This window comes from Chamaea fasciata, unplaced genomic scaffold (genome assembly GCF_029207755.1).
Source record: "Chamaea fasciata isolate MVZ Bird 193981 ecotype frontalis unplaced genomic scaffold, bChaFas1.0.hap1 SCAF_7, whole genome shotgun sequence".
Classification (NCBI taxonomy): Eukaryota; Metazoa; Chordata; class Aves; order Passeriformes; family Sylviidae; genus Chamaea; species Chamaea fasciata.
Genome location: NW_027094092.1, coordinates 57,878,825 through 57,892,070, shown reverse-complemented (window position 1 = coordinate 57,892,070; position 13,246 = coordinate 57,878,825). Strand labels below are relative to the sequence as shown.

At 43.9% G+C, this 13,246-nt stretch overlaps 1 protein-coding gene across 4 annotated transcripts in view; it reads right to left on the bottom strand.

Annotated features, from left to right (window-relative positions):
* Positions 1-1,409: 1,409 nt before the first annotated feature.
* The window catches only part of RTN1 (reticulon 1), a 117,489-nt gene continuing 105,652 nt past the window's right edge, over positions 1,410-13,246 (bottom strand). For 3 of the 4 annotated variants that reach the window (XM_066189028.1, XM_066189030.1, XM_066189031.1), the window contains 6 exons: positions 6,272-6,479; positions 4,530-4,668; positions 3,606-3,675; positions 3,171-3,217; positions 3,021-3,079; positions 1,410-2,238 (listed from right to left, as the gene is read on the bottom strand). In XM_066189028.1, coding sequence (XP_066045125.1) covers positions 2,196-2,238; positions 3,021-3,079; positions 3,171-3,217; positions 3,606-3,675; positions 4,530-4,668; positions 6,272-6,479 — 566 coding nt within the window. In that variant the 3' untranslated portion in view covers positions 1,410-2,195. The remainder of the gene's footprint in view (positions 2,239-3,020; positions 3,080-3,170; positions 3,218-3,605; positions 3,676-4,529; positions 4,669-6,271; positions 6,480-13,246) is intronic. The other variant, XM_066189029.1, reaches the window with a different exon arrangement.

The window sequence follows — 13,246 nt, the reverse complement described above, 5'->3', positions numbered from 1 at the left end:
TGTAGCTTTTATATTGTGCTTAGGGTTCAGCATTGCAAAAGGCCAGTCTTGGATATTATTTCACTGGGGGTGTGAAGGAAGAACACGTTTATGGGACCAGGGGGATGGGACATTAAATGAGCTCATTTTCAAAATTACCATGTTGGGCCCACGCTCTCATCTTGTAAGCAATCAGAATTCTGGTGGTCAATCTTTACCCTCAAGGATGCTTTGTATGGCCTGAAGTCCCTTCCTCAGGGACACAGGGAACTCCAAGGCAGTTAAAGCTGGGGGTTCATGTTGAATTTTAACTCCTGGCTGCAAACTGCACATGCTAAAGCAAACATAGTCCATTTGATCAAAAACCAATATATATTCTTTTAAGACATTCAGTTTCTCATTGCAGAAAAATGTTCCCATCTAGCTGCAGGTGACATTTAAAACCCAAACTACTATTTTTAACATTTAGATAAAAAGCTTAAATGAAAATAAGGGTATTTGAGACTTGTCACAAGAATTAACTAGCCTACAGCATTAGAAATGTTTCTACCAACTCCTTCTGTGCATTTGGGTTTTACATTTAGATTCAAACAGAATTGCAGCCTGGCCTTGGACAGGTGTCCTGTGGCCATGTGGAACCGAGACGAAGGTGAACTAATGAATGAGTCTAAGGAAAGACTTCAAATTTAAAAAGTTGGGCTATGTGTTTCAAAATCCAGTTCTTGGTATAAAAATAAATTCTTCATAAAACCTTTGTGATTGAAAAAGAGAAAAATCAACAATTTGGCTGATAATACTTTGATGTTGACATTTTTATACAAAAAAAAAACCAACAAAACCCAACAAACCCACAGGTGTGTTCCACAAATGGGCAAATCAAGCACTTAACCAACTGTTTGTTTTGAAGCTCTTTGGATAACGTTCAACAGCTGTTTCTCTCCTCTGATGGTTCTCAAACACCCAATTCCAATTTTTAAAAACCATCTTTGAACCAGAGTAAATGTTTGTTTCAGCTCCCTGCCTCTGGATTTGATATGGATTCTGTTTAAAGCAGATTTCAGAGAACAGCTTTGGGTAAGAGAGCAATTGGTGATAAAGAAACTGAAAAGCCCTTTGCGCTGTGCTGCTCATGGCTTGCACAGTGAGCAAACACAGGAAGAGACACTTGTTCACGTACCTGATATTTGCTACACCACCAACAAAAATAAACAGTGTGCAGAGATCTTCCTTTTGTTCCAAGAAAGATCATCAAGATGTAAAAATATTAGATGAACTACTTAGTTAGGTACTACTCCTTGGACTGCACCATGATGTAAGGGCAAAGTGTGTGCAGATGTCCAGAGGAGAAAGAGGGAAAATGCTCCTTTTAGCACAGTATGTCCCCAGCTCCCAAATGCCAAGGCAATCCCAGTGGTGACAAGAAAGAGAACTTTTTACATTTAGTAACATTTATTTCTGCATTCGGTATCAAGTACATAAGTGCAAATATTCAGAGTCCATAATTAAGTCCATTAGGAACTACAGAGAATGTAATACAAATCGTAATAAATTGAACATGCTGGAACTTTCCAGTTACCATACATGTAAATCAGCCTGTCAATCCTTTACGACAAAAGTACTGGGTTTTGTTTCCTTTTTTTCTTTTTTTGTTCTTTTTTTGAGTTATACAAAACTGATTACCATAAGTACCGATTACTGTTTATTTTATTTGTGCTGGAAAACACTAAAACATCAGTCTACAATTCTATATAGTTAATAAAGATGAATCCAACCAGCAACCCAGTGACGTAGAAGCAATTTTAACTATTGCATCAAGTGCGCTAAGCAGGAAAGCCCCTAGCCACATGTAACATTAAAAGTTATAGAAGCAATGCCAATAGAAGAAGGAAAAACACTAAAAAAAATAAAATAAATAAAGAGGTCAATATTATTTAGGCTCTCACCATCATGCACTTTATAAGCAACACAAAAAACCACATCTAGTACACTTTTCTCTTTACTATACTTTAGTGCTTGACACAAGTGATTGCAAATATTCTAAGTGCAGAAGCAGCAGGGGAAAAGCACTGCTTCCGAGTTTTATGTCTCTAAGATTATGGTGTCGAGAAAAAAAAAAAGAATGATAAATTTGCAGTAAAGTGTAAGAACAGAGCTGTTTTCACTCCAGATTTCCCCATTATGCACTACTTGTTGTCAATGAATTCTTGGTGTCTGCTTTACTCTGCCTTTCTCTTAGCACCTGGGATTTTAGCTTGAATCCTAAAAAATAAAGAAGAAAAAGGAAAATATTATACGATGAGACAGTTATTCCATTTCACTGGTTCCCCACTTGGTCTTTTATCTAGGGATAACCTCTAGTCCATGGTCAGTGTGTTGTTTCAAATTCAGTGAATTAAAGTGCCATGAGAAACAAAAGTGATGCCCATCTAGGTGTTCTTACAGGCCGGTTTTTGGTGGTTCATGTAATCTTGGGATATATTCAGTGATATTCTCCCCTCAACATTATTTCCCCCATGGTGTATTGTCGTTAGAAAGCCAGGAATGGAGTCAAACCCCCAAATTTTCAGTACAAAATTTCAGAATTTCACCCAGTTCTTCTGCCTGTTTCATGGGGGCTTAAAACACTAAAGAAGATGGTGCTTCCAGGTATGTGCTTTCTGTAACAGGGTGGTGTCCTAATTGTTCCTTAATGCTATTAACTCCCTGAATACAAAAAAACAGTCTTGGAGTGGCCAGTGGGGAAGAGAACTCATCCATTGCTGTTCGTCCTGGCCAGGTACCAGTGTGGACACCAGTCCATGACTGGGCTGCTCTGTCCACAATTCCCCCAGATGGCAAGAGAGGGGAGAGAAGGACGGAGTGCCTTAGCCTGCACTCAGCTGGGAGGGTCTGTATTTCTCCAGGAATCTGCCCTCCCTCAACCTCCCACATTCCAGGATCTGGGGAGGACACCATTGATAGGACACGGTGTCCCCAGGACCAGCCAGGACCCAGCCACCCCCAAGGCACCACAACCTCACACAGCCAGCTGTTGAACTCACTTTGCCACGACCGTGTTTATGTGGGTCCGCACCAGTCCCAAGTACTGATCAATCTGTGCCTGCAAAGAGCAAGAGGAGACCCGGTCAACGAGGCAACAACCAGGCAGAGCCACCCAAGCCACCCCAAATGCACCCTGCAGACAGACCTACCTGGTACTTGTCATATACAACGGGGAGAGTAAACATAGACACCACAGCTGAGGAGAAAAAGAGCACAGCGTTATGTTCCTGCGGATCATATTCCTCCAGAGGAGAGACCTACTTTGGTGGCAAACACATTATCGTGCCACTTGGTCAGCTGATCCACCAGGGAGCTCTGTATTAAAAATGCACTTTGCTCAAGCCTCCCAAATATGGAATTTCCCCCACTGCTCTGGGACTGGGAGCTGCAAAACCATAAACTGCAAAGTAGCTCTAGCAGGAGGGACAGCATAACAGAACAATTAATATTTACTGGGAAGGGAAATAAATGTTGGTGGTTTAAGTGAGGGGAAGGCATGCCGGGGATAGGCTGTTTTGTCTAAGCGGAAATCCGGAGGGAGTTCAGGTTAAAAATAGATTTTTGAAAGAAATGTTGATTTTTACCCATTATCAGAAGAGTCAGGCCATTGAAGAGGGCTCCCACGTAAGTCAGCAGCCACATTAGTACTGCAAACTAAATTAAAGATGGATCATTACATCACCTTCAGTGCCAGCATAAGAAGAAAGTAGTTTGCTTAACTAGCTAACATAACAGCACATTAGCCTTTTGTAATGTGGAAGGGAGTGGTTAAGGCACATTAGGAACTAGGTAGATTTTCTAGGTGTATAAACCCCATTCTCCATTCTGCTTCTCGCCCTCTCAGCTCAGCTTTCATGTCTATTTAGGGCTTAAATTGCATCCATGTGCAACTCTACATTGAGAAGGGCATAGGCAGATTACTGCATCCAATTTTTACGATGGCAGAGGTCATCCCAAACAGGTTAAACAGATCCCTGAAGTGATAATCCCAGGGACTGATAACACTAGAGACTGAAAAATGGGTACATTTTCCTAAAATTCTTTACTAATTTAGGAACCTAACCTATGTCTGCTCTCTTAATGATCCTTCCTTTGCTCTAAAGAACACCTGCTTGAGTGTAAGGCTAAAAATCAATAGTTATTTCAGCAGGGAGTGAAAGAAGATCTTCCATAGCACGAAATGCCACCAGAGGAAATCCAGATTAACAGAGGGGAACATTATTTTATAGCAAAGCAATAAAAAGCATAATTCTGGGATGCTTCTAGAACTGAGGTGGAGCTAAGCTGGTTCTACAAATTTATACATCCTCTATTATCTATCAATGCATTCAAACACCAAACCTCTAAAGCGCTGGAAATAGTTTTCTAAATCAAAAAGCAGAGCAGCTTTCACATTTGGAGCTACACAAAACTAGGTTTCATGACAACCCTGTCAACATGGGAAGCAGCTCTTTGAAATGTAGATTGATCCTCTAGAGAGGGGTTAAAAATATTTAAACCAATCCTACTTTTAAAGAATCCACGAGGTCCTGAACGAGAAAGAGTCTCCTCAGCTCTTTGACTGTGCTGTTGACGTATAGCTGGAGACAATCTGTGTATTTCTGGATCTGGTCCTGTGAAAGATTCATCTCCATCTCCAAGTAGGCTCTGCCAGAAACACAGGTCCCGTTACAAACCTGGGAAGTTTCACGCACATTCCCATCTACCCATCATTCCCTTTTTCCCAGATCTCGTTTCTTTGTGCTGGAGCAACATGTTCCCCTCCCTGCAGGCACAGAGCCACCAGCACAACCTCTTCACCCTGCATGACCCATCTCTCTGGGTGATGCTGAGCTGGGGCTGTTTGCCTCCAGCCTCGCCCTCTTCCCACTCAGAGCCTGGTTTTGATGGGATTTCTCTCTTTTTCCCACCCAAAGGTAGATACAAATCTGAGAGATTTCCCCACAAATTTCTGCACTGTTCTCTGAGCTACACCCCCCCATCCTGAGTTGCTGCTCAGAAGTGACCCAAGTGGAGCAGAAGGTGCAGCACCCCAATAAGGTTCCTTTTTACTGTGTGTGTGTGTTTGTAGACCACACCAGTTCCATGACCTGCTTTACCAAATGGTTGGCACAGCAGAGGAGAAGGGATCACTGTTCTCAAGGAGCAAACCCCCAAGATCCTGTGGAGAGTGGGGAGTACATTGGCACTGGCACCACCACTTAGATATCAGGTTACCGGAGAAAAAAATGCAAATAGTTTCCTTCCATGCCCAATAGATTGTCCTCAGAAACTGTGGGAACTGACAGTGGTCAGAATGTAGATTTTTAGGCTCCAGACAATAGCTTGGGCCTGTGAGAAAGCCAAGTACAGAACTTTCTCACAGTGGCCTGGGAAATCATAAAGAAGAATCAAAACAATCCTTGGAAGGGGAGAAACCGTTAAGGTAGTAAACCATTAGCAGCTGATGTTTTTCTAACTTGTTGTTTATTTGTAAGAAATGATCAAGAGGTGTTGCTCTAAATGACCAGTCATACTGACTGTACCCGAACACTGTATAAAAGAGTCTGTCTTTCAATAAACTTTTGCTATAAGCCCTCCAAAGAAACCAGAGTTCTACATATTGTTATTTTGTTGGCCTGGTATTTCTGGGTCTGAGAGATTTTAGCCTGCTAGCAGCTGCTAACTTTTTCCCAAGGAAAAATTTTTCAAGAAAGCTTCTTCTCAAAACAATCTTGGCAAACAACTCTCCTTTCTCCAAACAATCTTTCTCCAGGTGGTGTTTTGCTGTTTCTCTAGTTAAACCATTGAGATTAGAGAGGTGTCATTCCTATTCACCAACCATGTTAAGTCTGTATCAGAACACCTCATAAAAGGTAGTAAGAATTAGACAATAAAGCTCTTTTTCTATGCTCTTTGCCTTCTGAAATATTTGGAGTCTCATCTTTCTTTTGTGTCCTACAGCAACAGTTATTTGAGCAATCCCAAATCGTAATGATGAGAAACAATGCTCTTTTCCCTTGCAGGTACGTATTACCACTAGCTCTAAAGAAACCCCTTTTGTCTACTTAAAATTTCCTGTATCTTTTTGAGAGAAAAAAAAAGAATCCCACGTCTTAGAAGATGACGATTTTTGCGGCGGTGTTGTTTCGCTCTCTCTCTCTCTCTCCGGGATCTAAGCCGACAGAACCTTACAATACACTGCGAACATATTATTATTTCCCACTTTATGAGCAAGAAGGGAACTCCGTGTGGCACAAAAGCCACTCACTTGAAGGGGTGGCCCTCGTCCGTCTTCTGCACGGCCTGTAGGACGGATTTGTAGATTCTGAAGCTGATGGTGGCCGAGAGGCCGGCCAGGGCCAGGTAGGCCACGACGCTGACGACGCTGAACTGGGTCAGGGAGAAGAGCAGCAGCAGGAGGCTGCCGAACACAATCCCCGTCTGCTTGATGTCACGCCAGTACAACAGGTCGATAGCTGGGGGGAGAAGACCAAATTGTTAAAGGCAGGAACGGGAAAGCCTTCCGTGGGGCACTGTGTGAGCCTCGGAGCCCGCGCAGGAGGGCGAGGGCAGCAGGGATGTCTCTGTACCCCGCGACTCCTGGGGTAGCTGTTCTCAATCTTTAATGAAGTATCAGTCTCATTACAGGGGTAGGACACAATTGGGAAAAAGCAACAGCTCACAGCCTGCCAGCAGCAGCCCCAAATTTCTCCATCACAGAGCATTTTAAAAGTTTTTCAGCCAATAACATACTGTTAAAGCTTACAGACAATTGTTCTAACCAATCACAGACAGCACACGTACACCTGCTTCAAACAATGCTTGCTTTCTATCAGCAATAAACAACATTCCATTTTTAAGCTTAAAACCTTCTACTATCTTGTCAGGGATGTATTTTCTGCAGTGTTAAGATTTACTCAAGCCAAACCTAGAAACTCAGCCTTTGTTTCCCATGTCCTTGTTTGCTATACTACTGTATCTTTCCTAGTTTCAAACTTTTTAGTTGCAGCAGATTCTGAGTTCTCAGCTTTTTCTATCTGAGGCCCGCTCTTTCAGCTCCTAAAAATCCTTTTCACTTTTAGTGTTTCCCACATCTCTGCTCACAGCAGCAGCAACAGGAGCTCCTCAAGCAGGAGCAGCGAAGGGGCTGGAGCGATGCGCTGAGGAAATTGCAGCCCATGACCTACTTGAAATCCTTGTTTTCCTTGGGTTAGGTAAGATGGGTGAGTATCTCCAACCGCAGCACGGTGGGTGGGTCTCTTGCAGCAGCAAGACAAGTGCGAGCTGGGGTTTGTGTTGTTGCTAGGGCCGTACGGAAGATTTCAACCTACCTTGCATTTAGTCTGAAAATTCCAATTTTTTTTTTTTTTTTCCCCACAAGTTCAAATGCCAAATGCTTGATCGAAGCGTTTTCCAGTTTTGGCTGTTGATAAGGGAATGAGAAAGTTTGGGGCTGGCCACAATTAACCACTTTCCCATTCAAAGTTTTGACAATTTCATTTTGTTATTTCGTAAGTTTGGAGATAGGAAAAGACTTCTGGTTTTACTACTGCTTAACAGGTCCATGAGTAGGAAACCATTTCTCAGATAAGGCCTTCAAAGACAGAATAAATCTCTCTTGCAATTCAATCCAACTGTCTCAGAAATACTTAAAAAAAAAAAAAAGGCTTTCTGCTTGTTATATAACTTCCCCTGTCCATGGGAGGTGCTGGTTAGAACAAAACAAGTGCATAAGACCATTTTCAACTAGTGAATTTTACATTTGTAAAGCAGTTAACATTTACTGTGTTTTTCCACCCACTTTGTGTATTTTATTTCAACCTCTCCAGCAAAAAATTTTAGCATCGGAGACAGCTGCTAAAATAGCAAAATTTTACAAAAGTATTGTGGAATATCCAGTCTACAAAGGTGAATTTAATCTGTTTACACCCACAACCTGTTTCTGAGAGGACTCTTCATCCAGCCAGAGAACGTGCTCATGACAAAAAACAGCTTTAATTTCACACACTGCACAAGTCCTCAAGAACAGCTTGAACACACCGCCAGCCAAACAGATTTGAGAGATGCCACTTGTCAAATCATTCTGAACAAAGAGTAAATTCAGGAAAACTGCAATCTGTCAGGGGGGAAAAAAAAAAAGTCACCCATACTAAAAGAAACAAAATTAATCCAGCCTCTTAGTCCTTACCATCTAATCTCCAAAAATTGAGTCATCATGGCGTGCTTGCCTTGAGTCAATGAGTTATATTACTCATTACTATTACACATATTAGCCTTGCCTTACAGATGGGCTTGAATGCAAAAATTGCTGCTGTATTACTGAGCACTCCTCTCTTCATGCACCATTCACATCCAATTATATTCTCCATCACTATTCACTACAAAATAACCTTTTAGTACTTGTAAGTGTTCAGCACCAGACCTGTGATCATGAGCACACAGGACTGGATCCTATGGGCTGTATGGAAGCCACGGGACAAGTGACCTTGGCGCCCGTTTTGGGATCCTGGGGGCTGACCCCACAAAACAGGGACCAGTCTTTTACAGATATATGCCCATGCCTGCTTCCTGCAGAAACCCCGGGGCAGGGAGTGGGGAATGCTCCAAAATTCAGTTCCAGCATTTTCAGAGCACCTGGATGGGGAGGTTTAGCAGCAGACACAGCTGTATGGCAGGACACAGCTGGAGCTCCAAAGATTGCTCACAGCGATGAGGTGCTGGAGCATGCAACTCCATCCTTGCAAACCGTCCTCGCAAAATGGCATCCACAACACAGGCATGTGGCTTTGGCCATTTTTCATATTCTTTTTCAGTAAAGGTACTTCAAAATCCTGCAGCACAACGACAGGGTGCTGTCACCACTGAGCATTTGGACAGGAGGTATTACATTTTCTGTGAGGGTGGTGAGGCCCTGGCACAGGGTTCCCACAGAAGCTGGAGCTGCCCCATCCCTGGAAGTGTTCAAGACCAGGCTGGATGGGGCTTGGAACAACTGGAAGGTGACCCTGCCCATGGCAGGAGGAATGGGATGAGCTGATTTTTAAGGTTCCTTCCAACCCAACCCATTCTAAGATTCTGTGATGACTCACAACCTGGTATTTTCTGTGCTCAAAAATTATTCTGACAGAGGACAGTACTGGAAATGTACACAAATCTGACTTAGGGATACTTAAGTTTTCTATTACACAAAACCTTAACATTAAATTAAATAAGCACAAGTGAGCTGGTGTACGTGGCACATCATCTGCTGATGGCAGAAGAAGGACACCTGCCAGGGGAAAACACTTCCTGGGACACAGGCAGTAGAGAGGCAAACAAATGAGAACTGAGCCAAAAACTACAAACTGAACTCCAATAGAGTCCCCTGAGTCCAATTATCCCTTATCCCAATTAATGATAAGATCCAAAATGGCCAACTAAGCCTTTTTCTTCTGATGATCTTCAAACTCATACTCCTGCAGACTGGCAGTGGGGCCGCATTCTCATGCAGAGATGCCAAACTGCATTTTCTTAAAAGGGAAGATGCTGGGTTACTCGAGACAGACTTGACCAGGTACGTGTATGTCCTGAAAGTCATCTGTTCCTGCCATGGAATGACTGGGATATTTACTCAGCTGTATCAGGTAAGGAAAGGATCAGAGTGAGATGGACAGAGGCCAAGTGACACAGTTCTGGGAACAAGTGCATGCGCCAGGGAGGAGATGAAAAAGCATCTGGCCTCTTTCTCCAGCCAAAGGAGACCTGGGAGAGAGGGATCCTGTGTCTTTTAGACCTGAGGCAAATATTCCCATGTGCATGGAAAAAAAAAAAAGTGCCAACTGCTAGTTGGAAAATCTCAGCATAGAAAAGAGAGACGAGTTCAATGATTTTTACATGGCTCTCTCAGTGCCCAGGTCCAGCCTGGGAGCACATTCCCTCACCCATGGCCTGCCAGGTCAGTCAGGATTCTCAAGGGCAGGAAGAACATCTGTTTTCTCCTCATCTCCCTCCAAGGGACAGGGAGCTGCAGCACTGCTGCCCTGTCCAGCTGCTCGGGTGGGATTTGATGCTCCTGTAGCCATTCCTCCTCCTTTCCCCTAAGGAGAAGGGGCTGAGCCAAACCTCTTTGCAAAAGGTGATACAGGAGGGAGGTAAATCTCACAGCTCCTTGGGCAGGGAAGGGGAAGAAGAAGAATCCAGAGCTAGAAATCAGTGGAGACTTGGGAAGACTTTGGCTGACAGGCCTCAGGGATTTGAGCTGTAACAATTCCCCTGGAATTTAGATGCTGCTAAAAACACCTGAGCTACACCTGTCAGAGCCATGTTTTCTCTTTCAGTTGCAGCTTCAGTCACTTCAAAGGCTTTTTATATTATTGGAATGGAATGGAGAGAATAGGATAGGATAGGATTGACTATTTAAGTTGTGAGGCACCTACTCCAACAGCCTGACCAATTCAGGGCTGACCAAAAGCTAAAGCATGTTTTTGAGGGCATTTTCCAAATGCCTCTGGAACACTGACAGGTTTGGGGCATTGATACTCTCTCTAGAAGCCAGTTCCAGAGTTTGACCACCCTGTTGGTAAAGAAATGCCTCCTTGCTGAGGCAGTAGTCAAACACATTTTTCTCCTACATTTCTTCACGCAAACAAATCTCACTTAAAAGCAGGGAGAGGCGCTCTGGGTGCAGAATGCCCCAGCTGGGATCCTTTGCCTGGCTTCCTCAGAGTGCCGTTTTCTCCTGTAACCATTTTCATCAGAGCCAAAGTACCTGTCACGTCAGTGTCTGGTGCTGTAAATAGAGACCAAGGGGCAAACAAATGAGAATTTTTCTCATTGACCACCAGGTGAACCCAGATTTGCATCAACCTTCCTCACACCCTTTCTTTTTTATTCTAAACAGGAATGAAAATTAAAGATGAGGTTCTCCACCACATTTTTATGTCTGCTTTGAGTTTTATCTCACCCTATATTCACGTAAAACTGATTAGGATACCAAACAACTCCTCCCAAACACCCTCTGACCCCACGGGTTTAATATCTTCCAACAGGTCGCTAAGCATAATCAGTGCCTGAGCCTTTGCTGAGGGGCAGCTGCCTGTACCCCTCCCTTGGCACACTGCAGAGACAACCAGCCAGGCTCAGAGCAGCCTCCCCAGCACATGGGGACTCAGTGGGAACGAGGATGACAGGGCCAGGAGCTGTGCTGGAGCCACAGCTTTCACACACACACACTCCTCTGCAGAGCCACTCGCCAGCACGCGCCAGCTCCATGCTCAGCCAGGCTGAGAGAGCCTCCAGCCCAGCTCTAAGGTGGGCACAGCATTCCCCAGATAAACAGAAGGACAAGAGGATACCTGACAGCATGAATTAACCACATCATAATTGACTGCTTTGGTCAATCAGAAGGGAAAGGATAAAAGGTCCCAGTGTGGTGCAGGGTCTGGGCGTTTTACTGGGAAGGGGTGTGTGTGTGCAGGGCGCAGCCCAGACCCCACCACAATGGCACAATTCTGAGCAATGCACACTGAATATTCATGAGGCAGGAGGCTGGTGCCACGTGAGGCTGTCGATGTGTGATGTGCATGCAATTGGACAGGGGCTCAGTCTGTTTGGCTAAGCCACATCCACTTCCGAGAGCCAAAACGCCAACTTCAAACCACCCAGTTTGCAGCGAGGGTTTGTAAAAGGGGCTTGGGTATTGAAAACAGCCTTGGCCTCACTTGAGGGTCAGCCTCCTTCTGTTTTGAAAATCACTACTGTAAAATCCTGCCCATGCCCATTAACATGCAGAAGCTGTTCTGCTGTCCTTTCCACGGTCTCCCTTTAGCCTCCTGGAAGGAGGGAAGCAACATCACTCACTTTGCACTCTTAGCAGTACAACTCACCAAAAGGTCTGAGTCATTTGTGGAGGTATAAAAGGACTCTGCGTTTTGCCAGAACTGCCTCAGACTCAAAACTATTTGCATTTATTAAGGAAGACTTACCAGCCATCTTTAAGACAGCAGCACTGCAGGTCACTGGCACTGCCTTTGAAGAATGTTTCTGGAGAAGCGTGTCTGATGAGCTGTTTATCTGCAGGTGTCGCCTGCTTGTGCTTTTTACCACACAGCAGAACTTGCAAAATGTTACTCAAGCAGTCTTCGAGTTGCAAGATTTTTCAAAGGTGCCATAAAATAGTGCTTTAAAGCCATACTTTTATGGCAGAACCTCATCTGACCAAACTAATGGGATCCTGCACTCAGGGCCAAGTCACAGACTAGCAAAGGTGAACTCTGTGATACAAGAAACCACCTGTTAATATGAACAGCCGGTAAATACCCATGTTTGTGGGGCAAGCTAAAATTAAACCTCACAAATATAAGAAACAGCAGCAGCAGGCGGTGCTTGTGGCAGCAAGTAATGGCTCACTGGTGCCCAAAAGCTCCCACAGCTCTTACCAAGGCTTTCAGCCGAAAATGCTTCTGCTCCTCAGTGCTTGGTATCAAAAAAGCCAGAAGACAAATATGGGGGCTGGAAAGGGCAGTGCCAAGGCAGACTGATTAAGAATGCTCTTGAATCCATTCTTGTTAGGATCTGGAAACACTGGGGATTTTCGTGGTGCCCAGAAGCCTCGTGGTGTGGGGCAGCTGCAGGTCCAGCCTCCTGAGCAGGGATCCCAGAGGGAGAATACAGGATCCAAACCAAGCTGTAGCCAAAATGTCCTCCTGAATTGTTATGATTTCCAAAAATAATTTTGTAGGAAAAATGGGGATCTTTCCATGCCATGTCTCAAAGAAAAGCATTTTAGAATGGAAATTAATGATCAACCAAGCAGAAACTGGACAATTCAAAGCTTTCACACCTTCTCCCCTGAAAATCTCTGCTCTCTCCTTCTCACTTGGCAAATTTTTCCTCTACTGCGACAACTGTGTGAAATGATCATGCAAAAAGCAGCACTTCCACGGAAGTTAGTACAAAAAGTGTGAGCAAACCCCTGGTACTCAGCTTTCAAATGAAGCCCATGGGCCTAAATAATTATATAAAAGGTTGTATGCTCTGTATAACACTACTAACAACTTTGGAAGGGATCAAGCTGCCCTTCCCACCGTGGAGGTACCACCAGGCCTGCTAAGGAGGTAAAGTTAATGGGTAGTACTGCTTCACTTCCTACCTAATAATAGTTTTTAGGAGAAGTGAGAAAAACCTCTTTGTACACAGCATTTACTTCTGTACACTGTGTAATATTACAACTTCATAAATATAAATGACTTCATAAGGCATTTAT